Source organism: Macaca fascicularis, chromosome 8 (genome assembly GCF_037993035.2).
Source record: "Macaca fascicularis isolate 582-1 chromosome 8, T2T-MFA8v1.1".
Lineage (NCBI taxonomy): Eukaryota > Metazoa > Chordata > Mammalia > Primates > Cercopithecidae > Macaca > Macaca fascicularis.
Window position 1 is genome coordinate 27,677,394 of NC_088382.1, and position 26,214 is coordinate 27,703,607.

Sequence of the window (26,214 nt, forward strand, 5' to 3'; positions counted from 1 at the left end):
TATTTGCAAACAATGCTATCTTTAAATTGCAAAATTTATGATCAGGTAGAACCTAGGTAGGGATGTGACCATTAATCAAACCAACCATGGTGTTCCTTGTAAAGCTTTTAAAATTTTTGCTTTCCATTTTTATTTTTATTTTTATTTTTTAACAAATTATTGGTGCAGCCTCATTCCAAGGCTTCTTATCAAGTCATGAAACATGTGTAATGACCTTGCTGGAGATCAGCAGCATCACCTTTCCTTGTTTATATACAATTGGTTCTGCTTGTGACAAGGGCCCATAAGTGTCCTTAAGTCTGATGTCTCATGCAGAGTCTGCTCTACAAAATCTCTTACTCAGTCAAGTTTTATTTATTAACTTTTGAGGCTAGCCTGTATCACAGTTGGATAGTTCCTGTTATTGGAAAACTCTTAATAGAGCACAAACGTTCTAATGTTTCATGTATTTATCATAGTTGTGGTCTCTGGAGCATTTAGGGAAAGCCCTTGAAGCAAATTTTAAAGTAATTCTTAATATGCTTTTCTCCATCATAGAAGCTATTTCTTTCAAGAGCTTATCACATAGGTATGTGTTCTACACAACTGCCTCTCAAATTAATAAATGCAGATGAATCACCAGGGGACGTTGTTAAAATGTGGACTCAGATTCAGTAAGTATGGAGTGGTTCTGAGATTCTGCACACTTACCTAGCAGCAAGGTTACAGTGATGCTGCTGGCCCAAGGACCACAATACCAGGAGGTCTAGTAGGACAGCAGTTAGAGACTCCATAATCAGACTGGGGACAGTGACCTGTCCAAAGGTTATAAGAATGTCTTCAGATGTCTCAGGTTAAACGTAAAGAGGCTCTTAATTTTGGAAACTGATCCTCCTGTCCATATGCATTCTTTGGAATGGTTCTATGGATTCATTCTAACACATGAGGTACCTTATCTGGCCACACTCCGTTTTCTTTGAGGTTTTAATTTTGTTTGAGAAAATAGGGCACAGGTTACCATTTTGATGCTATTTAATGATACATTAAAAAATAAAAGTCAGCCTGAAATTATGAGCAGCTTGAGCAAAACGTAAAATGAGATCTTCTGCAGTTGAACTGTCTCACATCATACTTCAGTACAGGGAAGCAGTAAGGCCCTTCAAGGAAATGGAGATCGTTAGGATGATTGAAGATTGTAAATGTTGGACTCTCTAATTCTGTCAGTGAGAATCCATTATCTGTAGTGTATCAAACAGCACAAGAGAAGGAGAAATAGTAAAAGTCCCAAACACCAGTTCTAAACAGTTATCTGTATGTATGTACCACAGTCAACAATCATGCATTAGCATTTAACTGTAACAGATTACACAGAAGCACAACTAGTTAATTCTTCAAACAGGAGTCAAAGCACATATCAACCTCTCATATTTCTTTTGTGGTTATTGCCAGGAGTGTACTAATCCTTGCTGTGATGCACACACATGTGTTTTGAAGCCAGGATTTACTTGTGCAGAAGGAGAATGCTGTGAATCTTGTCAGGTAAGGTCGTGTGCCAGGAGAAGGTTTTTGTTTGTTTGTTTGTTTTGTTTTGTTTTGTTTTGTTTCAGTTTAAGAATGTGTAGGATCTAAGAGTTTTCTAACCACTGGACAGCCCTGCACCACTGATTCCAGAATGAAGCTAGGCTTGCAAGTACCCAACAGAGATTCTTGTGAGATGCTCCAACATCTGAGCATTGGGCTGTGCTATGGCCTGGGGAGTGGAGAAACATCAAGTAGCAATTGGAGTTTTAGGAGGGAAGTCACATGACCAGCTCTATTCTTGCTCCTTTGTAAATAATCACCAATCTGTTTAACCTCAGCTGGGAGGATGGTTGAAATCCCAAGGGTGAGCTAAAAGGGAAAGGGGTATATCAGGATTGGAAAGTGGTAGTGGCTAGTAAGTGGAGAAACGTTCCTGAGGAAGACAACCAGAAACCCCAGTGGCTCTGTCCGAGGGTTTATTGACACTTCTTTCACCCAACTTTATTGTGAACTCACAAAGAAAACAAATGTGTCTTATGCATCTTCAAATTCATCCAGAACCCAGCATAATTAAATTCATATTGAACGGCTGGATGAGAGAATATCTCTATGCAGTTCCCTCCAGCAATGAAAGCAAGGGTATTCTTCTCCACTTCATATGCAGGAATCTGATTTGTTAGGACTGGAGATTTCCTCGTTATAGGCAGGGGTTCCCAGTTTGAGGTAGGTAGGGGGTAGGCAGGGCGTGTACTGGATCCCTTGGAACAAAGAAAAGACAAGATAAATGAGAACACCTGCCCATTTCTTCATTTGATGTACATCCCAATTCTCCCTAAGGCTGTTCTAATACCAAATTTCAAAAACATCATTTTGTCGTTCCTAAAATTACATGAGTGCCAACACATTTACAAATGAGAATGATTCTTGGTGGAATGTAGAAGGAAGCTATGATCCATCCTTAAAACCTTTTTTAGATGAATGGGTCAACTTTCTGTCTACTTACTAAACCTTACCTACCTAAATGTAAACAGGATTTAGTCTCTTTGTATTTCCTCAACAGATTAAAAAAGCAGGGTCCATATGCAGACCAGCAGAAGATGAATGTGATTTTCCTGAGATGTGCACTGGCCACTCGCCTGCATGTCCTAAGGATCAGTTCAGAGTCAATGGATTTCCTTGCAAGAACTCAGAAGGCTACTGCTTCATGGGGAAATGTCCCACTCGTAGGGATCAGTGCTCTGAATTATTTGATGATGGTGAGAGATAATCACAGTGAAGGATTCACATAGATGATGGCCTCTATTTCTCTGTTATTGCCCTGTAGGAATTGGGTCAAGATCAGAGATAATGTCATTTGTGGCATTATTCCAAGATAATGCTTAGCATTTCTCTGTATATTACCTGTCATATTAGTTGATCTTAAGTCTAATATTAACTATCTCAGTATATGAGTTATGTATATTTGTTACTGTTTTATATCTCCAGCCTAAAATATTCTCCTGAGGCAATAGGATGGTTTTTAAATAATGTATTCCATTCTACTTCACTATGACATGATTCTGAAAGTTTAATTACATTAGAAAAATAAGGTCTTTTATGATTCATGGTAGTCATGCTTTTGTTTTACTTTTAAACCATTTTTTACCCCAGAGGCAACAGAGAGTCATGATATCTGCTACAAGATGAATACAAAAGGAAATAAATTTGGGTACTGCAAAAACAAGGAAAACAGATTTCTTCCCTGTGAGGAGAAGTAAGTGCCCCGTGGAAAAAAAGTAATTTGCCTTCTTACAGCACTTTGTCAAAATCAGAATGGCTCCTGTCCCCAAAGCTGTTAACCTCTTTTTACTGAGATCGGGAGAAGAGGGAAATAAGGAAATCTTGGTGTCCTGATTAAAATCATGCTAATTCAAATTACTAATAAAAAAAAATTCCCCTGTAAACTTAAGCCAGTATTGATTTGTGAGGTTCACAGGGAAATCCTAAAGAAATACAATAATTTTACATTTTGTACGGACTCATCTCAGTTCTCAGGGCCAAGACTTTGCTCACTGGTTTTCTCGGCCCATTCCAGCCTCCTTAACTTGGTGAGAAACCTGGATCTAGAAAAAGAGTGACTGGGAGGCTTCATTGCCAGCCTAGTCTCAAAAGTTGTATTTCTAGTTCCAAGTTGGAATATTCTCCCTTTCCTTCAGAGATGTCAGATGTGGAAAGATCTACTGCACTGGAGGGGAGCTTTCCTATCTCCTTGGAGAAGACAAGACCTATCACCTTAAGGATCCCCAGCAAAATGCTACTGTCAAATGCAAAACCATTTTTTTGTACCATGATTCTACAGACATTGGCCTGGTGGCGTCAGGAACAAAATGCGGAGATGGAATGGTAAGACAAAAGACCTTTGTTTTATTAAAACGTCTTAGTTCAATCCTTTAAAAACATTATTGGATACTGTAATTGGTTCCAAAGAGGCCTAGATATGGAAAAGGAAAAAATATTGACAACTATTTTTTAATGAGGAGCAGAGTAGCAATAACACTGTAATAAATATCCATTTTGCCTAATTTTAGTCATGCCAAATGACACATAATTGTTACAAATGTGCTTAATTAGTAACTTACAATGGATATCTAATGAAATTATAGACATGGATTTTTCTAATTAATGCGACTATAAAATAGCCTCACGTCTTCATTTATTTTATTCATTCAATCATATTTACTGGCCATATACTATGGTGCCACTGACTGTACAATAAAGATAAGCATACATGAGAATTTCACACAGTAAAAATTAAATGATTACAGTTCAACAAATTGCTTTCTTAGTGGTGTGAACAATGTACATTGATGTCTAAAGGAAAAGTGGCTGACTTTGCTTAGAGAAGATGAAATGGCATCTTCAATGAGTAACAACATTTCAGCTTTGACTTGAACATTTTAAAACACAGGAAACAGGAGAAGACATTTTAGCAAAAAATGCCTGCACAATATGCAAAGGTACGAAGTGTATGGCATAATTCAGATAACCAGCAATTTCAAAGTGGCTTGACCTTTGGGATAAATGGCAAAAGATGCAATTGAAGAGAAGACAGAATGGGACCAAATTGGAAAGAGTTTTTTATGGCAAGATGACAATATTAGAATGCATACTCTAAACAATAGCTGGCTCATAAAGAATATATGGAAAACACATGATATTTTGCCCCCAAAATCAGCTATCTGAAACTGAGTAGTTTCTCTGTGTGATATGTCTTCCCCTCTCTCTCTACACTATCACCAAAAGTATTACAGTGATATTTGTATAGTGTGATAGAGAAATAACTTGGAAAACCAAAGTTCAGAATGTAGAAAAAAGAGACCTAGAACTAAATATTTAATAGAGATTTATGTTTTGAGTCTATATATTTAACTATACTACTTCCTGTTAAAACGATTAAATGAATATCAACATGCTAAGAAATCTATGTTTGTGAAGATTAAGGTACGTATGCTAACCGCAAGCTAAAAAATTCAAAGCTATTCAGCAAGACAAAGTGTGAAGCCTTAGGTAGATGAAAATACCAAAAGATTTGCTATTCACCTCAGTTATGAAAAACCAGCCTGAAATACAAAGCGTTTCCTTCTTTAAGAGTGGCAAGGACTGAAGAAAGGGGCTGATAGAAAGGCAGTTGTGAAGAAATCCACCTCCATCTCCTAAGTACACTGTGACCATGTACTCCGCATAGACAGCTCATTCCTTCAAGAGAAGGCTTAGGGCAGAAGCACATCCATCACAGCAGTGTCAGTTCTTCAGCCAAATTCTAAGGAAGAAATTCATGCATAGTTAATGCTGGTCTATGTAGGTATCACAATGATGTGAACGGAAAAAAAATCTTCATTTTGGCATTGATATGCTATTTTTAGACTATGAGTTATGGGACGTTATTCAAATCTGTTGTTTTAGCAGGGCTTCTCTAAAACCAAAGGACAAGAAAAGGAGTAGGCTAACAAGACAGAAAACATTTTGGTAATAATTGTCCCACTCCAACCAAACAGCCGTGAAAAGTTCAGTGGTCTGACTCCTTCTACATCAGCAAGGATCAAGTGGGAAGCCTAGTCTTCCATTTTCTTCCAGCTCTAACAGATGCCCTGGCTCCAGACAGGGTTTCAGCGGAGGCTTATGGGGAGTCAGGACATTCACCACAGCTCAGTGGTGATGAATTCTTCCAGCCCCACAGTGTCATGAAAGTATGTGAGGAGGCTGGGTTTCCACCCCAGCTGGCATGAGTGAGGCAATGATTCTGTTAAAACAACAGGTTTGAATAAGATCCCATAGGTCATAGTCCCCAAAGTATCCAGAATACAAATGAGTCACTCTTCATACAAAGAACCAGGGAAATCTCAATTGAAATGACAAAAGACAATCTCTAGATGCAACAACAAGGTGGTACGTATGTTGGAATTACCTGACAAGGAATTTAAAGCTGCCTTTATAAAAATGCTTCAGTGAACAAATACACACACACTTGAAATAAATGGAAAAATAGAAGGTCTCAGCAAAATAACAAACTTCCAGCAAAGATGTACAAAATATAAGTAAGAGCCAAATGGAAATTTTAGAACTGAAAAATTACAATATGGGAATAAAAAAATTCAGCAAATGAGTTCAACAGAAGAATGGAGGGAATCAAAGAGAAAGAATCAATGAATTTAAAGAAAAAAATAAAAATTATTCAATCTCAATTGCCATTTCAAGTAAAGGTGAACATAAGGTAGAACTGGAGCAAAGATGACTCTTGTTATGTTTTTAGCAAACAGACTGGTAGCATTTTGCCCCGGCTCTAGAGATTTGTGGAACTGTGAACTGAAGAGAGATGATTTAGAGTATCTGGTAGAAGAAATTTCTAAGCAGCAAAGCATTCAAGAGGTGACTTGGGTGCTGTTAAAGGCATTCAGTTTTATAAGGGAAGCAGAGCATAAAAGTTCAGAAAATTTGCAGCCTGACAATGTGATAGAAAACAAAACAAAACATTTTCTGAGAAGAAATTGAAGCTGGCTGCAGAAATCTGCATAAGTAACAAAGAGCCAAATGTTAATCCCAAAGACAACAGGGAAAATGTCTCCAGAGCATGTCAGAGGTCTTCATGGCAGCCCCTCCTATCACAGAACCAGAGGCCTAGGAGAAAACGGTTTCATGGCTCAGGCTCAGGGTCTCCGTGCTGTGTGCTGTGTGCAGTCTAGGGACTTGGTGACCTGCACCCCAGCCACTCCAGCTGTGACTAAAAGGCACCATGGTACAGCTTGGGCTGTTGCTTCAGAGGGTGGAAGCCCCAGGCCTTGGCAGCCTCCACGTGGTGTTGAGCCTGCAGGTGCACAGAAGTCAAGAATTGAGGTTTGGGAACCTCGGCCTAGATTTCAGAAGATGTGTGGAAATGCCTGGCTGCCCAGGCAAAAGTTTGCTGCAGGAGTGGGGCCCTCATGGAGAATCTCTGCTAGGGCAGTGTGGATGGGAAATGTAGGGACAGATCCCCCACACACAGTCCTTGCTGGGGCACTGCCTAGTAGAGCTGTAAGAAAAGGGCCTCTGTCCTCCAGACCCCAGAATTGTAGATCCACCCACAGTTTGCACTGTGCGCCTGGAAAAGCTGCAAACACTGAACGCCAGCCCATGGAAGCAGCCGGGAGGGAGGCTGTACCCTGTAAAACCACAGAGGCAGAGCTGCTCAAGACTCTGGGAACCCACCTCTTGCATCAGTGTGACCTGGATGTGAGACATGGAATCAAAGGGGATCATTTTGGAACTTTAAGATTTGACTGTCCTGCTGGATTCAGACTTGCACGGGGCCTATTAGCCCTTTTGTTTTGGCCGATTTCTCCCATTTGGAATGGCTGTATTTATCCAATGCCTGTACCCCCATTGTATCCAGGAAGTAAGTAACTTGCTTTTGATTTTACAGGCTTATAGGTGGAAGGGACTTGCCTTGTATTGAACAAGACTTTGAACTGTGGGCTTTTGAGTTAATGCTGAAATGAGTTAAGTCTCTGGGGGACAGTTGGGAAGGCATGATTGGTTTTAAAATGTGAGGACATGAGATTTGGGAGCAGCCAGGGATGGAATGATGTGGTTTGACTGTGTCTCCACCCAAATCTCATCTTGAATTCCCACACTTTGTGGGAGGGACCCACTAGCAGGTAAGTGAATCATGAGAGCAGGTCTTTCCCATGCTGTTCTCCTGATAGTAAGTCTCATGAGATCCAATGGTTATTATAAGGTTGAGTTTTCCTGCACAAGTTCTGTCTTTGCCTACTGCCATCCATGTAAGATGTGACTTGCTCCTCCTTGCTTTTCGCCAAGATTATGAGACTTCCCCAGCCATGTGGAACTGTAAGTTCAATTAAACCTCTTTCTTTTGTAAATTGCCCAGTCTCACATATGTCTTTATCAGCAGCATGAAAACGAACTAATATAATGTTCAAAAATGTCCTCCTTTATCAAGAAAAAGTTTTTGAATGAAATTTTAAAAGATATTAAATCTATATTAAAACGTGTAATTTGAGATCAAAGAGCATTGCTTTCAAAGTACAAAATATGATTACTGGTTTATATGTAATGTGGGCAGTAAACCACTGAATGGATATTACAAAAAAAATCAATAAGTTAGATGCTAAACTTCTTAACACAATAAGATAAAGGAATTTTAAAAATCAAAGAAAATAAATAAAAGCAGGAAATAGATTTCTAAAAAATTCATCACAGATTTAATCTGAATTCTAAATTTAAAAAAACAGAAGAGAGGTGAAAATATAATTAATGAAATAATCACAATGTGTCCCTGATCTGAAGAATGTATGAAAAAATTCACTTAGTACCAGGAAAAATTTATAGAAAGAGATGAGTGCTTTTACTTACCCTCATGCCTTGAATGTCAAAAATAAAGAATACATGCCATAAGCACAAAAGAGAAAAGGTCATTAATTTGCTACAGAAAGAAATATCAGGTTACCATAATACTTGTCTGCAACAAGTATCCAGAAGACAATGGAGCAACATCTACAGAGCTTTGGGGAACATAATTGTTGAGACCCTAAAACTATATTTACAGCCAAGTTATTATTCAGAAAGAAAAGCAATAGAATAACACTCTCACACATATTATAACTAATAAAATACATAGTAATATAGACTCCACCTGTTTTTTGAAAAGACAAATAGTTCAGAATGTATTCCAGCCAACAGAGAAATACATTTAAATTTAGAAGGTAAAATAAGGAGATAGGATATTAAAGAAATGATTGCAAGCAACAAAATCTATAAGACTTTTGAGTAAATTCTAGTTATTAATTATAATATATTACAGCAATGTAAAAAATCTCAGGAATAATAAATAATTTTGACAATGTAGAATCTGATTTACTCAATCAAAAACTTGAATGAGAGAAAGAGGAAAGAAGCAAAAACATGATAAATTTCTTATCTTACAGAAGGAGAAATTAATGGTGATTTTTTCTTGAAAATGATAGAATTATTTAGATTCAAATATATTAATGTTAACCAAATCAACCTTTAGAAATTAGCATATATAGCTTTCAAATTAGAGAAAACAATAGCTGAATAAAAGTGATAAGTATAGTAAAAGGTAAGCTACAATGTCTGATGTTGGAAATCAAGTAATTAAAATGAAAGGAGTAAGAGTGTATATATATCACTTATTCCAATAAATATGGATGCATTAAGTTCTCCCTACAGAAAATGTAAATATAATATGGATATATTAAGTTCTCCCTATAGAAAATGTAAATATAATCTTTGAATTGGTGGCAATAAATGTTTAACTATAAATAAAATTAAAAATAACACTTAAAAACTAAATAAATGAGTAAGGATGAACCAGGCAAAGACCAAAAATAACAAAACCAATAATATTTTGGTGATCAAATTTACCAAGAGAAAGGAAAATTTAAAGCAAAAATATTAAACACAAATAAGATTAATTGATATTAATAAAATGCCCAACCATCAATTAATAAAATGCCCAACTGTTATATAATAAACATACATTGTTAAACCAAATCAAAAGAAAAACTTCATTGAAACAAAAGAAACTGTTGCAATTACAGTTGTAGAATCTTTGACAGACTAATATTGAAATAATTACTCAGAACATAAATATTTTAATGAGCTTAAAATATTTGTTTGCATGAATAGTACACTCCTCAAACATTTATAGAGGATTTCTCTATCCACAGAAGACACTACATGTGGAATTTTACAATACGAAAAATTACCTAACTTACAATTAAATCATGTAAATTGAAAAATTTCATATGTAAATTACATGCAAAATTGTGTGCTTCACATGCATTACATGTAATTACAATTTCACATTAAGTCATTTTAATTCATGCTTGATTACTTCATTTCTAGGTGTGCAACAATGGTGAATGTCTAAACATGGAAAAGGTCTATAACTCAACCAATTGCCCCTCTCAGTGCCATGAAAATCCTGTAAGATATGACTGCTTTTAAAATTAATGTCTTATCAGCCATATATTTACTTTATTCCTCAGCCTGTATGTGCATGTATATGTATGTATATATGTATGTTTGCTGTTTTCTAAGTCAAATATATATTTGGGATTCATTTTTTCATGTGTTATCAACAAAATTGATCCAAGGAGCTAAACCACATATTATTATACACAGATATAGCCAGTGTTACAAGTAAAGCTTTCATTATGGTACTGGTTATCTAGAAATTCAGTGATTAATGTATGTATAAAGTTTAAATCCGATGTTTAAAGTTGAATCTATTACAATATGTCTTATAGTTAAATTACACCAATGTCAAGTTAAGCTTTTGAGAAAATCGGCAAACATTGTATATTTTTTCACTTAATAAACACTAATACCAGCAATTACTAATAGTTTATGCCTAATATCACTCATATGCTGGGTTAATCAGTAACACTTATATAGTAATACACACACACACACACACATATCACACACACACACATATATATATCAGGTTACCATATTTATCATACATATCATATATTTATCTAGAAAGATAAATCATGCTGTCTTGTTCATCTGCCTTTGAATTTGTCAGTATCATTCTCTTATTCAAAGGCCATTTTCAAAGATGGCTGCTTCTTGTATTTTGTTTACTTATTTTTATGCATCATTGATTTTCTTAGGCAGTTTAATTAACTAATAAAAAGTTCGTGCTTGTGCTTGTGTGCATGTATGTTTGATGTACAGGTAGTACTAAAGTAAGTGAGTTGCAGAACACAACTTATATCAGTCATTTGAGAAAATATCATTGACTGCTCTTCCAGATGGATGACCATGGACTCCAATGCCACTGTGAGGAAGGACAGGCACCTGTAGCCTGGGAAGAAACCTTAAATGTTACCAGTGAGCATCCTAAAACAAAATCTTTCATATATCAAAAGCCTACCCAATGAAAAAAGTTGTTTTTCTTATTTTTCAAGTCTGCTACTTATCTGTTGTGTTTTGATATGGATTTGTATGGTCCTCATATTATTTTGCATGAATACCCAAATTGATTTTACTGCAATTCCCTTTTATAGCGAGTGTAGTCTCTTCTAGCTCAGTTAGGTTTTCTTAGGTCTTCCACAAACCCTCAACACACAAGGGCTTTTCTGTAGTTAATAACTGACAACCAAATCTCTTCCTGATTATTATGGTTCCCTTAAATATAATGGAATACTGGGTGGAGCGTCAGTTGCAAATACAAATGGTAATTTGTATAATGTTTGGGCTTTTTACTTTACATAAAAATAATTGAAAGGAGAATCAAAGTCCTATAGAAAGGAATAAGGAGCATTGTAACAGCTCCATTAAATGTTAATATTCCACTGTTTTACAACTGATACCCTGGCTGAAGTCCGTGTTTTTTCATGTTGCAGATGTTGCCATCTTGATTGTTGTGCTTGTCCTGGTTATTGTCGGTATCGGAGTTCTCATACTATTAATTCGTTACCAAAAATGTATCAAGTTGAAGCAAGTTCAGAGGTACATATGCATTTTCTATGTGTTGAAGGGAATTGTTACTGAGAATATATAAGCTTTGTAGTTATAGAGGATATTCGATGGGGGGAAGTATAAGCTTCTTACTGAAGATGGGGTAAGAATAGTAGTAACTCAAGCTTTTATGTACTTGCTCCTATCCAGATGCTAATATCAATGATTCCCAAACTTTGTGCACGTTGAAATCACCAATGGATCTTTCAAAAAATACTGATGTGGGTTGAAGACATTGTGATTTAATTGTCATTGGGTATAACTTGAGCATCAGTATTTGAAAAATCTTGTAGATGATTTAATTTTAGCCATAAGTGTATACCATAGTTTGTTTACCCCATAGTTTCTGATTCTCCCCACATCAAGAATCAGAAAGGTGACATCACTGAAGATTGTATAGTATTAAGTTGATAATTAACCAATATAAAAAGTTCAATATATCTAACATTGTAATGAAATGGAAACTTTTGAAATATAAAAATTGCTAAAGCTTACTCATGAAGAAATAAATAACCTAAATAGCCCTATATCTAATAAATTAGGTGTTCAATTTCCTTCTTGACAGCCCACCTATAGAAACCCTGGGAGTGGAGAATAAAGGATACTTTGGTGATGAGCAGCAGATGAGGACTGAGCCAATCCTGCCAGAAATTCATTTCCTAAATGTAAGAAACTTCCATTTGCAACAGTTAGTTAATTGATTTTTTTAAGTAGCTGTGTATGTTTAAAATGGAACCCATCCTAAGCTAAGTGACGTGGCAGGTGCAGAGGAGCAACTTAACATGGTTCCACACACACGTGAAGCTTTGAATCTACATGTAGGGAAAGAAAAGAGGACAGGATTCAAAACAAATATGGAACAATAACCAAGATACTATACCAGAGCAGAATATATTGGTTGAATAAAATATTAATTTGTGCACTATTGTAAAAATTTACAAGCATAAACCACAATACGGGCCATAAAGCAAGTCTTAACAAACTTGAAAGAATTGAGCCGGGCACAGTGGCTCACGCCTGTAATCCCAAAACTTTTGAAAGTCAAGATGGGCAGATCACTTGAATTTGAGACGAGCCTGGCCAACATGGTGAAACCCCGTCTCTACTAAAAATATAAAGAAAAAAGAAACAAGAAAGAAAAGAATTGTAGCCACACAAAATATATTCTCAGAATTAAATTCCAATAGAAATAAGTAATGGAAAGATATTACTAATTAGAAAAATTCTCAGTTGAAAATTAGATAACAAATTCTAAGGAACTCAAATTTCAAAAGAATAATCAAAAGGGAATTAGAAAGTATTTTAACATGGATGAAAATTAAATACCACGTACCAAAACACGCAGGTGTAGTAAAATCAGTAAAGGAAAATTTATACCACTTATCTGCTTATGTTTGAAAAGAAGAAAAGTAAAAGATCAATGACCTCAGCTTTTACTTTAAGAAACTAGAAAAGTAAAGAAAATGAAGCCCAATATATGCAGAGGAAAAGAAAAAGTAAATATCTGATTGGTCACTAACGAAATAGAAAACAGAAAAATAACAGAGAAAATGTATTTTGAGATGATTAATAAATTTTATAATCCTCCAGCCAGTCTAACTAGTTAGTACGTATTATTAACATCAAGAATCAGAAAGGCAACATCAATGAAGGTACTATAAATATTAAATTGATAATTAGAAAATATTATGAAAACCCTTATTTTAATAGATTTGACAGTGCAATGATATGGAAATCTTTAAAAGATAAAAATTACTAAAGCTTACTCATGAAGAAACAGATAACCTGAATAACTCTGTATCTAATATGTTAAATTTGTAGTAAAAACCTTTCCATAAACAAAAAAATATTTGACCCCTAAGGCTCTACTGGTGAATTCTATTTAAAAATTCATGAAGACATAACACCAATTCTACATAAACTTTTCCAGATAATTGGAAAGAAGGGGGAAATTCCCAATTTATTTTTTGAGGCCAATATTTCTCTGACACCTACTTATAAAAGTCATTACAAGAAGGAAGCACTACTAACTAATACACTAACAAATATAGGTGCACGAATTATTATTAGATTTTAGCCAATTGAATCTCATGATAAATGATAATGCATCATGATCATATATAAAGGATAATAAATAATTATCAAGTGTTACTGCAATAATGCAAAGAAACTTTAACATTCAAAAAAGCAATGAGGCTAATTTACTCTATTGTCAGGTAAAGTGTAAAATCATATGGTCATATCAATAGATGCAGATAAATTATTTGAAAAAATTATATCTATTCCTGAGAAAATTCAGTAACCTAGAAATGTAAGCAATATATGAAGATCTAAGAAAAATGTTGAAAATCCCACAGAAGTCCCTGCAAATCATAGCTTGTTCAATAATTGTAGCAACAGCTATAATTTCCAATACATTCCACTCACTTAAAAAACTGTTAGAATGGTGATCATTAAAAAGTCAGGAAACAACAGATGCTGGAGAGGATGGAGAGAAATAGGAACGCTTTTACACTGCTGGTGGCTGTATAAATTAGTTCAACCATTGTGGAAGACAGTATGGCAATTCCTCAAGGATCTAGAACTAGAAATACCATTTGACCCAGCAATCCCATTACTGGGTGTATACCCAAAGGATTATAAATCATTCTACTATAAAGACACATGCACATGTATGTTTATTGTTGCACTATTCGTAATAGCAAAGACTTGGAACCACCACAAATGGCCATCAATGATAGACTGGATAAAGAAAATGTGGCATATATATACCATGGAATACTATGCAGACATAAGAAATAGTGAGTTCATGTCCTTTGCAGGGACATGGATGAAGCTGGAAACCATCATTCTCAGCAAACTATCACAAGAACAGAAAACCTAACACTGCACATTCTCACTTATAAGTGGGGGGTGAACAGTGAGAACACATGGACCCAGGGAGGGGACCATCACACACTGGGGCCTGTCGGGGGATGGGGGACAAGGGGAGGGATAGCATTAGGAGAAATACCTAATGTAGGTGATAGGTTGATGGGTGCAGCAAACCACCATGCCACGTGTATACCTGTGTAATAAACCTGCATGTTCTGCACATGTACCCCAGAACTTCAAGTATAAAAATAACATAAGATTAAATAAACAAACAAACAAACAAACTGAGTGGCCAGGCACAGTGGTTCACAGCTATAATTCTAGCACTTTGAGAGGCTAAGGCAAGAGGGTAATTTGAGGCAAGGAGTTCTAGACCAGGCTGGGTAATATGGCAAGCCTTTGTCTATATAAAAAAAGAAAAAAATAGCCAAGCATAATGGTGCACACCTGTAGTCCCTAGCTAGCTGGGAGACTGAGGCACCGAAAACCTCTGGAGCCCAGGATTTCCAGACTGCAGTGAGCTATGATCATGCCACTGCATTCCAACCTGGGCTACAGAGTGATACCTTGTCTCAAAAAAAAAAAAAAAAAAAAAAAAAAAAAAAAAACCAATAAAAAAAGATCAAGACAAAACCTGTAAGCAAAGATTAAGAAACTACAAAGGCATTAGCTTTTTTTAAAAAAAAAAAAAATAGCTGATGAAGAAAGCATGATTCTTGATAAGATTATCTCTTTAAAATGATGAAACTGCCCATTAGGATTTAAATCATGAAGAAGGGATCAAAAGGCCCCAATGTTAAGGTTAATAATTAACTGACTGTTGCTAGATGCAAGTGCCAATAAAAATATAATATTGCCAGTATTTTAAAATCAGGATATTTTTGGTTGGTGGGGTGGTCTGGTCTGGTTACACAGTTCCAGAAGTTTTGAACGCTTTGCCATGGCTTTAGGCATGCCAAAAGCTTTGTGATTTTTACTGCACAATGTTGCAGAGCATATCCCCACTCTATCCCCCAGAACACATATATGACATTTTAGTGGAAATGCCTCTGCTGAATTTCACTGGAGTATAGAGATAGTGAATCTTTCTCTGGTTATATATGTTTGTTAGTTATCATTTTTAACCATTTTTACTCTTTATTATGCCGGCTGTGACTCTAAGAAGGTAAAACTGAGTCTTAATTGTCAATTAGAATGAACAAAAAAAAATGTATGATTTTCTTTTAAGTTTACATTGAGATTTTCAGGAATGAAACCACATGATGCTAATATAATTCTCATTCATTTGTCTTGAGGTTTAAATGAGAAATTGTATGTAAATATGCCTAGCACAGTGATTGGTATATACTTGGCACTTAATATGTGTTATTTTAATCTACTATGCCTCATGTGCTGTTAAAGTTACTTTCCTAATTACATTTTCCTTAAATTAATATGTTAAAATAGGTGGACTTCCAGAGAGAGGAGTCAGGAAAGGTAGGCTGAGTACTGGTCAGTGATGAATAACCATAGAGCCTAGGACATATTTGTTACAATTCTTGATTCTAAGCTTCCTGTAAGGGCTTTCGGTTTTTTGGTTGAATGAGGGGCACCCAGAAGAGAAGAAGAATAAATATCTGCTGAATATGTGAATAAATTCAATTTACTGCTGATAGCATATACACCATGATATTAACACAGATAGCAGAGCTGGATCCTCAGACATCACATTTAGGGTTTTTATATTTTTTGGCATGAAATATTATAAACAATAATGATTTAACTGATGCTTATTTGACACAGTTACCCATCAAAGACCAGTCCTCAGCAAAACTGGGGTTTGGGGGATGTCTGTCTTTGGCATCTTTTACCTGTTATGTTAATGATGCTTGTTTTTTTGTTTGTTTTTACTCTCCCTGCTCTGGCATCCAGATCCTGCCTCCACTGGACCATGCTTTCTAGTTGTATTAATATCTACTGGGGAGTTAACAGAACACACTTTAAAGAGGGAAACTTCATTTAGGAATTTTTATATTTTAATAGGAAATTGTGGAGTTTCTCAAAGACATTCAAGGCCCAAAAGACTGTGGCTGGTTGGGGAATTTCAGGTATACAGCCAAATAGCGATAGTAACATTTGGTGGCTAACAGACCTGCCTCATCATATTCATATCACAACGTATAAATCCCCACTCTTCTTATATGTAGGTTTGTGTTATAGACAGGTCCTGAGATAGACTCATGTGTTGTAGGATAACAACCTAGGCAAGAATATTAGGTCTGGGTCTTTTAGTATTTGTATACTTACTAGGAATTGCAGATTAATAGTATCTCTTTTCACTAGCAGAGAACTCCAGAATCCTTGGAAAGCCTGCCCACCAGTTTTTCAAGTCCCCACTACATCACACTGGTATGTCCCCCTCCCCTTCCTCTTGGTGGCGGCCTGTGTCCTTTCCGATAATAACTTTCATGAAACTTATCTGTTGGTTCCTTGAAAAGGACCAATAATATAACATGGATAGCTCTCTGATTGGCGGTAGAAATGGGACATCCTGACACTCTGGCATAGAGACCTACTTCTTAACAGGGTGGCAGTTAGGGTGAGGAGGGGGAAGTGAGTCAGGCAAGTCCCAGGACAGACTCAGTTTTTTGTTTAAAATGTTGGCATTTTGTTTATCTTGATACATTCATTTTCTTGCAAATTAATTTTGATATTTTAAATTAACACATTAGCACATAATTTATCTTAATTACCGAATTAGTTTTCTCCCCTTAAATTCTGCCCCAGAGACCAATGCCTCACTCACCTCACTCTAGTCCTGGCCCCTGTTCTGAAAGGTAAAACACAGCAATGGTTTTCAGTGAGCCAGAGTCTCTCCCCTGGAACCCTTAGTTAGCTGAGGCAGTATAATCCCTGCATCTTTATTTATAAGGGAGAAACAAAATACTAGCACATATTAGCATACGCATGCATTAGAGACTGAGTCAAAACACACACACACACACACACACACACACACACACAATACAACCACTACAGGATTTCTATGGATTGCCCAAATGACTATAATCTCTATCTCTACATCCTCAAGGTTACTCAGTAGAGCACTTCTTACTCAGAACTGGGTGCTGAATGCACACAGATTTTCAACTCTGTATTTTTAAAAGCAGCCATTCTCGTTAAGCTTTCTTTATGGACGACTAAAATGCTGTGATTAGTTGATTCGTTTATAATCTGTGGTTACACACGATCCTCGATCACACAAAAGGATTACAGAAAGTGGCAGACAGCCGGGGGAGTTGTATGAATGAATTCTTCCTTGAACCCATGCAGTCCATGTTTAAAATCAATTTTACTGAGATTCCAATAGAGATGTTATCAGAATGAAAGTGCTAATACTTAAAAAGTGTTTGCAAATATCTTACCTAATATATTCTAGGGAAGATTCACAAGTTTTACAACCAATAATGGTTTCTGATACAGCTTTGCTTAACCAGCACTATCTACCCTCCACTCCCCCAGTCCCATAGGAATTTACAAACTGTCTTAAGCAATTTGCAAACAGTCTTGGATTTTTCAAGGAGCAAGTAGAGGTGGTCTGTGTGTATGTGCTCACATGTATGTGTGTACAGGCATGTCCGTGTGTGGATGCACATGCATGTAACATCTGGTGCAGCTCCTAAAACATAATTTATTTATTACAGAAACCTGCAAGTAAAGATTCAAGAGGAATTGCAGATCCCAATCAAAGTGCCAAGTGGTAGGTTACCCTGACAGATAGTACCTCCCGTTTTTATTTTTCAAATGCTGGCATAGTTTTGTGTTCTTTACCTACTCATTGATTCACTGGGGACATCCTCTGTACTTATCAACAGATTAGGAAGCCTAGAATTTTTTTTTTTTTTTTTTTTTGCTGATATGCTTAAATTTCTAATATATAATTCTGCTAAGGATGTTTTAATCCAAAACTTTCAAACCGGACCAACGGAGCAATCTAGAATTCAACAGTGCCAGAGTCTCGATACAGGTTAGGAATAATGAAAGCAGCACTATTCTTTCAGACTTTTGTTGGTCAGAGTATACATACCCACAGATTTTCTTCAAGTATGTTAAAGGGCTTTAGTAATGCTGGAAATCACAGAAAAGAAACAGTTTCCTTCATGATTGCTTTTCTAAATTTTTTACTTATCGAATCAATAAATGGGAGGGCTGACTTCACATTCGACTTAGTGTGTCTATATTAGAAAATTTATTCAAAAATTGTGATTTATGTCAAAGGGAAAGAAAATGAGCATGGCTTGAGTACATTTTGAGTTTGTTTTCATTTCTTCCTCCTTCATTTTTGCTGAGTTTTCACAGTGCAGTAGGCACTGGATTAGTATGAAGGTTCTTTCACAGAGCATTCTTATGAGGAATCTTGCTTAATACAGACCTATCGCCCCCTCTACTGAAAAGCAGGGTATTTTCTAATGATCCTTCCACTCCACAATGACAAACCTGTCCCCCAGAGAGTAGAGAGTGAAGACACTCCTTAGTGCCAGCAAACTGTTTGGCATCCCATAATGGAAAACAAAATTATTTTCTTTCTTTCATAATAGGCCTATTTGTTTTATAACTGCTTAATTAGCAATGGCTAGGGAGAGCTATAAAAGCATGAATAAATGTAAGACTACGGAATCCAGAAAGGTTATTCTAATTAGTAGATATAAATGAGTAATGGAAATACATGGTTCACAGATTTCATAGTAAACAACTTATCTTTAACCATCTGTTTCTATTTAGAGCTTGACGTTGGATATCCAAAATGACTGTGCAAGCCTGGGCTTGGGATTCTGGATGCAAGATCTTTACAACCTTACCTAGATATCTGCTACTCAAATTTTTGGTAGTTTTTCCAGTGTCCTCTATCCAGACAGAAAATGTTTAAGAGAAGCAACTTCTTCCTGTTAATATTTACCGGTAGCATTCACACCCTCTATCATAAACATACGCTGCAGAAAAACATTTCTCGTGGTCTTTCAAATGCTCTTTACTGCAATATAAAAATTCGTACTCTTGCCATAGTATTTTCCTACAAAATGTTACTCTAGTTTATTTTAAGAGTCCAAACTTTGAGGATGATAACTTACAGTCTAGGAAGAAAACATTGCATATAAAAAGTTACTTCTTTGGAAATGTAAAAGTACTTTTTAAAACTTGAAATCATTAGCACTAACTCTGGTTTAAATGAAATTCCTGCAGAAATGCCAAAGAAGGCAGGGCTGAGTGGCATGGATTCTACTAGGTAATTGAAAGTGAAAGAGGCAGAAGAATAGTGGACAGAACTGCAGGATAGTCCTTAAAATAACGGTGGAAGGAAAGGAAAACACAGAATACTCCTGGCAATTCTAAATTCCTAGGTTTACCTCTCTAGAATTCCTTAAGAAGCTGACAGAGAAATCAGAGGGTTACAAGAATTTCAGAAAGGGTACTTCAAGTGAGGACATACTCAAAACTCCTATGAAGCGTTTCTAAGGTCTTTATCATGTGCTACTTGACAATGTGCTATTTCTGTGCCGTCTCCACCCCCTACCTGTCTGTCTGTTATGGGATGGGGGGTTACCCTGGGAATGATTTCAGCTGCTGCTTACACAGATGCCTCTCAAGGTATTCTTTTGTGTCCTCTATTTTCTTCTTGCGAACTGTTAAAGCTACATGCAATATTTTTTTTTTCCATTTACTGAAATAAAGTTTTCAAGTGCTAAATAAAAATATTCTGACTCGATGAAATAAATAAAGGCTACAACGGAAGGAAGAAAGACTGTTGTCCTTGTTGACATTTTTGTTGCTCCGCTGACTTGTCTTTTTCCTGGAGTGGAGCCTGCCTGCAGCATAGCACGGCAGTGACTCAGCACTGGATACCACAGGAGCTTTCTTTCTGCATCTGTTGTTCTAATCAAAGCTGCCACTTTAAGAAAGAGTGTTGACAAATGTGTACTTAAAGCCAAGGAAACTAATTTAAACGTTTTATGTAAATTTGAGGGGAAAGAAACCCCAGAAACTCCACATCTGATACATGCTTTCCTCATTAAAGCAAACAATAAGCCTCTGATGTCCAAAATTACAGAACAGCCACATCTTCCTATTCTCCTGAACACTGCATATGTGGATAAACAAAGCACAGTTTGATGATATCGTATTTCCTTTATAAAAGGATCACCTTTCTGATTCATTATTTTTGTATTGTCTCCATATCTCTTTCAGACAAAATCCTCCCTCCATTACTTCTGTCTTGGGCTCCATATTTAACTAACTGCTACTTTCTGGTGATTTTTTTTTCGAAGTTCTCTCTCCAATAATAAACATCTCTTATACTCCCTCCATTCTCCCAACTCATTGCTTCCTGTTCAGATCTCTTTAGATTTCTAATTTGCTTCCCTTTCCTTTCAACAACCTCAGAAGCCTCTGACAGTTAAGCCCCTTTTCAATTTTAGGTCACGTTCTCCAAGTTTTGTCCATATGTAGACCCCGGGCCTTAGGACTTTCTATTCCTTTTAAATGCTGTTAAGAAGCCTCTCCTTCCAATGTCTACAGAGCAGAATCAAACATCACAGCTCCTCGTTACTTGTTGACCCCTTGTCAGCCCAGTTCTGCCATGGCCGTGGAGCCAGTTACTGGCCATGATTTCCCGGGAATGGATATCGGGAGTCCCCACCCCATACATGGACATAGCTGGCACTTGCCCAAACTCAACTTGAGTTTGTTGTATTTGAAGATGGTGTGTTTTAGGGTATGGGGTTGTCCTTGCAGTTGGGTCATGTCCCCTTTGCTCTGAACAGACACAGATGTAACTGGAAGCAAATGATCTTGCCCTTTAGAGCCCATAATACATACTGCCCTTTTCAACACCATTTTTCTAATTGTACATTTACATTTCTAATGGTCTTCCATGGACTGGATTTGGGTTGGGAAGGAGAAATCCAAATGATTTATAAGCAAAAATACTAAAACTTATGGAAAATAGGACAAAGATGTGACTTGGCTATCCTGGGACTGGAGGTGCAGCTGAGGTGAGGAGTGGACCAGCCATGGATGGAATTAGGGTCGCAGTTGGGGGGGCATTCTGAGAATGAGAGAAGCATGGAAGGGTTGCCAAGCTCTCCACTCACCCCTGTGACATGCATGGGAGTGGGTATCTGAGAAAGCACCACGGAGAGTAAAATCCAAGAGAGGACTGAAAGCTGATGGGCTTCGATTACACTCCCAACCCATACACAGATCAGTGGCCTGAGGGCTGAAGTTTTACAGGTCCCTGGGGTTTAAGCAAAACTTCTGTCCAAATTACTGACCACTATAACATGCCGACACTAGGGCAACCCATAGGAAAACAAGATAAAATATAAACATGAGAATTAAAACCTGAGCAGAGATGTCCGTGGCTGTACACTTCAAGCAGAGATGTCCGTGGCTGTACATTTCAGGAAGGGAGTTAAGGGAGAGGATGGGGGAAATCGGTTGTGCAGTTTAAGTCCAGTTCAGCCACTTTTTAAAACACTCAAAACAATAAATCGGAATCCATACTTGCTATATGATATTATCAAACTGCTGCTGTACCAAGGAATCTTCATGCGCATATTCACATCAGTTCTGCCAGGAATACACCAATGACGACACAAAACAAAACCTTCGCCGACAGATGACCTGTCATCAGCATTCCCAATATACCAGCAATCATTCCCAAATATCAAACATCTCCCCATAGCTATTCTGCCTTTTTCTCGAAGTGTCTGTCCTGCCGGATGATTCTAGAATTCAGAAACTCACATCGCATGTGCTAAAATTAGGAAGTCATATTCCAAGAAAGATATTAACTTCTTCATTAGTGGACGATTGTCTGTGTACCTGACAATCCATCAGTGACGTTCATGGAAGAGCCACTAGGTGGCCACATAGCTAACGAAATTCTTGTTAGCTGGAAAACTGATCAAGGCTGCTGCTGTCCCTTTTCCGGAGAGCACTAGGCCCTCAAAATCATGACTTTCAGCAAATATCTTAAGGAATTTGATGAATTCCATTCTTGATGATTACAGATGGAAATCTGGGTGAATTGTTTCAAACACTGCTTTCGTCTCTGGCAGAGCTGTGGATGGAAACAGACAAACAGGGACCATATCCCTAAACAAAAGGGAAATTGGGCTCTCAGCTAGAAAGCTTTGAATGGAGATTTTAGACTGAATGCATAAATCTTCTTTACTCTCAGTCATGAAGTCCAATTTTCTTGACATTGGCATTTGGATAGACCCAAAGAAAACCCAGGCTCCTGAAAACTACTACGAGTGGGTGTCTAGTTTTTTTGTTGTTGTTTTTTAATTATGTATTATCTGTTCATTTTGTTTGAAGGCCATCAAATTAACTTGGCTGACTGCTGCCATGGAAACCTGAAGCTCTCCCACCTCCTGGGGGATGTATAATGGATGGTGAATGTCAGAAGCCTGCATCCTGTGTTACTTATCTGACATTGTGGTGCACTGTTGATGTCCTCTACTAATCATCACCATTGAGTGAGACATATTGATTAGATTCCTAGGCTTTTTGAGAAGCTTCCTGATCACTTTCTAACTGAAGGTCAGGCTTTTAGGAAACTCAAGAGCTGATGTATAGGGAAGTGAGGGTCTTTTGGGTTGGACAGAATCCATTAACATCTGTTTCCAGGAAAAGTTATAATTGTGAGACATATGTAATGGGTATTGATTGCTAAGGAAAGAAGATACACATAACTTTAAACCTTAGAAGTCTCCAAGGACAAAAAAATGGAAAAGGGGGGTCTTTGGGATTGCAGGAATGCTGGCTGGGAGGAAATTACATCAGAGCTGTCTTAGAGGATCTTAGATAAATAAATTCAAAAGCCAAAGTCTCTTGCTCAAGGATACCAGGGATATGCTACTACAGCAGCTAAAACAAACATAGCATTTTGTGAGTGGACACTATTTGTCAGATATTATTCTAAGCACTTCATATGTATTATTTCAGTTAACTTGAAACAATGAGTTAAATACTACTACTATTTTCATTTTACAGCTTAGAAAATTGATATAAAAAAAGTCAAATAATGTGCCAAAAGAGATAGCCGATTAAGTAGTATGTTCACAATTCTAAGCCAGGAAGTCTAACTCCAAAGAGTATGCTTTTAATCATTATTATGCTGCTGATACAAATACAACATTGACAGGAAAAACGCACAGCCCTCACCCCCAAAATTCAGAACTGTGTAAATATCTCACTCCCATTCTCTTCTTCCATCTACGGTCCACCATACTTCCCAACCACAGTAACAATGGTGCATGAGTTAACATATCAAGTAGGAAGAGCAAAGCTAGGCAGCTGTCACCTCCCAGTTCAGCCAGAGCATAGCTGAGATGCTGTTGTCCAAGGAAGAACTGTATCTGGGGATGGACCAAAACTTAAACGCCCTTTGCAGCTCTCATTAGTCACTTCCTAGCAGGGACTTTGTGATCCTTGAATCTTTCCCTTGTGTTATAGTGACTCAATTTCTGGATGATCCTTGCTTAATAGAATAGACCTCTACCTGGGTGGTGCTTTAATTCAGCTTAGTGTGTTTGGGCAAGCTGTGTGTTGTTGTCTCTGCCATCACTGTGCACAATAGGGAAGACAGTGGGCCAGGGGATGGCAGGGGCCAATCAAGAGATAGAGCCCTCTGCTAAAGCGTCCTTCCTTGCTTTAATCAAATGAAGAATGCACCAGATGAGGGTCACTTGGAACACACAGGGAAAGGTAGAGCACCTACAAAGCATCTTCCAGACCCCAGGCACCTGCAAGATGCTATTATATTTCCATGAAATGCACAAGGTCCATGGAAAGGATTCTTTTACAAATGAGGAGGCTAGGGATAAGAGGTCCTCAAACACACAGCCAAGAAATGGCAAAACAGGAATCACAAGCCTCAGACCACCAAAAACGATAAGTCACTCCAGTTTTAAGAATGACAACAGCATCACAATTGGCCACTGGATGACCTCAGAGTTCAATCCTGCTAAAAGTAGCTTAGGATTGAGACCATCCTGGCCAACATAATGAAATCCCATCTCTACTAAAACACAAAAAATTAGCCGAGTGTGGTGGCATGCACCCGTAGTCCCAGCTACTCGGGAGACTGAGGCAGGGGAATCCCTTGAACCCAGGAGGCGGAGGTTGCAGTGAGCCGACTGCACCACTGCACTCCAGCCTGGCGACAGAGCCAGATTCTCTCTCAAAAAAAAAAAAAAAAAAAAAGAAAAAAGAAAAGAAAAAAGTAGCTTTGATGTTGAAAGTGGCTGGTAGCAGAGATCAGTTAGTGCTCCCTCCCCAATCCTAGCCAAAAGGAGCACAGTATCCATTTCATTTTCACATCTTCAGGTTCTTCAAAGTCATGCCCAAAGCAGGGAAAGAATGAAAAGATCTACTGTCATTCTAACAGGATTCAAAGAGAGGAACCACTGGATGGAAAAATGTGAATTATTTTAGACAAAGCCTTTAACATTTAAAATACTCCTCCCATAATTAATCTATTCATTTCTCTCATGTTATCAGTGTCAGTGCCTTGATGTCAAAGTGTATGTCAATAAGCCACAGATGGGAAAATAATAGTTGGAGTGACCTCCTGAGCTTCTAGGTTGTTCTACTCTCTCCTTTAAAGACCTGGTTCAGGGGCATGCCTCCTCAGGTCCACCTGTGAAAGCAGTTGGAGAGTAATCTGATCTTCTCTGAAATGTCCCTCATGCTGTCTCTGAAGAAGGACATTTCCCAAGTTTAAGCTATCATTGCCTACTGTAGTCTTCTGTCTGGCTGGAGGAAGGAAGAAATAATCTCCTAAGTAGCACATTGTGCAAATCTGATGCCTCAATCTTGAGGCACTGCCAAGCAATTCAGGAGAGAAATAAATCAATTCATTCCATCTCGTTAATGCTGCCATGTCTAACAGGTTTCTATGCCGAAAATATCACCAGCTGGACACTGCGACACTTAATATTGCACCTTCAGAAATGAATTATCAGGCACAAGCACAGTCTGATGTCATTCTCCTGACCTGGTTCGCTTGAATCTTCAACAGAAAGAACACTCAGGCTCAGAAGGAACAATGTTAAAATGGCAGAACCACATGACGTCACCTCCCGCATCACAAAACAGGCAAAGTTATTACCCTCTTCACTAGGATCCCTCTTAGACTCCTCTAAATAGAAACAATAACAACAAAAAAGCAGAGGCAGCGATCAAGCACGCTTACAGATTTCAGAGGAAAAAAAACTTATAAAAATAAACAACAAATATGGACTGATACCATATAGGTTCTGTTTACTTATCCATTAACTTCTTTGTTCAACATGTACCATCGCATATTGGCTGTGTTAGAGGTATTATTCTAGGGACGTGAAGATATGCAGGTGTACACAGCCCTGCCCTAAGAAAACCAAGCTCCGTGAGCAAGCAAAACAGGCTTCTAAATGGATGGTCATAAATTATGTGATGTCTGTAAGAAAACATCTTATGCATCCTCTGAATATATATACCTACTATGTACCCACAAAAATTAAAAGATTAAAAATAAAATGCATTGCCACATACACATGAAAAATGAAATTCTGGAAAAATGTTAGAAAAATAAATTAATGTGATACATGGCACCAAAGAGGAAGGCAGTAGGTGAAATTGCCCAGGGAATGAAGAGAAGCCTTGTAATGCTTGCTGGAATGGAGAAGGCTTCAGAGAGGTAACTTTTAATCAAGGTCTTAACAAAGGTACAAAGGTTTGCCAAGCAGAGAATTAGCATTCCAGGGAGAAGCAGCGAGTCTAAGCATA

At 37.4% G+C, this 26,214-nt stretch overlaps 1 protein-coding gene and 1 long non-coding RNA gene across 3 annotated transcripts in view; one reads left to right on the forward strand and one right to left on the reverse strand.

The window, feature by feature from the left end:
• Positions 1-20,133, forward strand: part of ADAM7 (ADAM metallopeptidase domain 7) — a 64,922-nt gene extending 44,789 nt beyond the window's left edge. The window contains 11 exon segments of one of the 2 annotated variants that reach the window (NM_001319352.2): positions 1,429-1,518; positions 2,561-2,756; positions 3,151-3,253; positions 3,696-3,882; positions 9,904-9,984; positions 10,821-10,899; positions 11,415-11,520; positions 12,095-12,194; positions 16,726-16,791; positions 18,087-18,142; positions 19,165-20,133. In NM_001319352.2, the coding sequence (NP_001306281.2) occupies positions 1,429-1,518; positions 2,561-2,756; positions 3,151-3,253; positions 3,696-3,882; positions 9,904-9,984; positions 10,821-10,899; positions 11,415-11,520; positions 12,095-12,194; positions 16,726-16,791; positions 18,087-18,142; position 19,165 (1,065 nt within the window). In that variant the 3' untranslated portion in view covers positions 19,166-20,133. 2 annotated transcript variants of the gene reach the window in all.
• Positions 941-25,475, reverse strand: LOC135964522 (uncharacterized). The gene is made up of 5 exons (XR_010577007.1): positions 25,393-25,475; positions 25,183-25,271; positions 22,264-22,536; positions 2,518-2,818; positions 941-1,136 (listed from the first exon to the last, which is right to left on the reverse strand). It is a non-coding gene; the product is annotated as an uncharacterized lncRNA (long non-coding RNA).
• Positions 25,476-26,214: the final 739 nt, after the last annotated feature.